The 1,021-nt window shown below is 36.7% G+C and overlaps 1 protein-coding gene across 1 annotated transcript; it reads left to right on the forward strand.

Moving 5' to 3' along the window:
* Positions 1–97: 97 nt before the first annotated feature.
* Positions 98–847, forward strand: LOC105316381 (alpha-protein kinase vwkA-like). The gene has a single exon (XM_011411220.1). The coding sequence runs from the start codon at positions 98–100 to the stop codon at positions 845–847; it is 750 nt and encodes a 249-aa protein (XP_011409522.1).
* The last annotated feature ends 174 nt before the right edge of the window (positions 848–1,021 follow it).

Raw genomic sequence — 1,021 nt, forward strand, 5'->3', positions numbered from 1 at the left:
AAAGGGAATGACCCAGGTACTTCCCCCAGCTTAAATACGGCTATATATATAACCTCACCTTTTTCATTATTAGTTTGGAAAAAGTATTGAGTAAATCATGATTAAATGGGAAGCTGAAGCAGAACCCTTTGCTGAAGGAAGATTTAGATATGCTTTCAAGGGGCGCTACACTGAGCATCCTACTAAATGTGGGCAGAGTATTGTAGTAAAAAAATTCAAAGACAACTACATTTGGGAACTAAAAGGTTGGGATTCTACCTTGAAGATTTACTCTAAAGCTCAAGAATATGCCTTAGGATTTGGAAGAGGATTGGAATTTACTACATGTGAAACCGGTATAGTTACAAAAGTTGGCACTAGCACAAAAGTCAAGGTCAATGAGTACACAGTGCTTGAAGACTATCTCGAAGGGAAATACATCAAATGGTGCAACAATTATGGCTATGTATCAACTGAAGCTCGTGGAGTGGACCAAATCTTGACAGCATTCATGCACTGGAGCTGGATAAGAAGCAAAGGAGAAGAAATGGTTACTGATATACAAGGAGTGAAGAATGGAAATTGCTATAAATTAACAGATCCTGCTATGCTCTCTATTAATAGGGAATATGGAGTGACTGATACTGGGATTGAAGGAATGGCAATGTTTTTTCTCATTCATCAATGCTCTGGCCCTTGTAAAGGTTTGCCTAAGCCAACATTGGCTCAGTTTGTTGGTAAGATATCTGATGCAATGATGCAGCAGCTATCAGCAAGGGGAACCGCTTATACACATGAAACTAAGTTTCCTGAGGCAGTTAGGACAGCTCTTATTCCTGTTTTTGCAGGTATCGCTCAAGGAAAGTAGACAATACTTTGTAAAACTGTATATAGGTCTAAGCTTTATGTGTGCTTGCTTATAATCTTATAACATATTGTGTGTTATAGATACTTGATGCAGTGAGATGTCATTGCAAAATTAAATAATAACAAAAAATTTATATCAATAATTATTTTTTGATGCTAAAATTTATGATTGCAT

This window comes from Amphimedon queenslandica, unplaced genomic scaffold (genome assembly GCF_000090795.2).
Source record: "Amphimedon queenslandica unplaced genomic scaffold, v1.1 AMPQUscaffold_621_Cont27361, whole genome shotgun sequence".
Taxonomy (NCBI): domain Eukaryota; kingdom Metazoa; phylum Porifera; class Demospongiae; order Haplosclerida; family Niphatidae; genus Amphimedon; species Amphimedon queenslandica.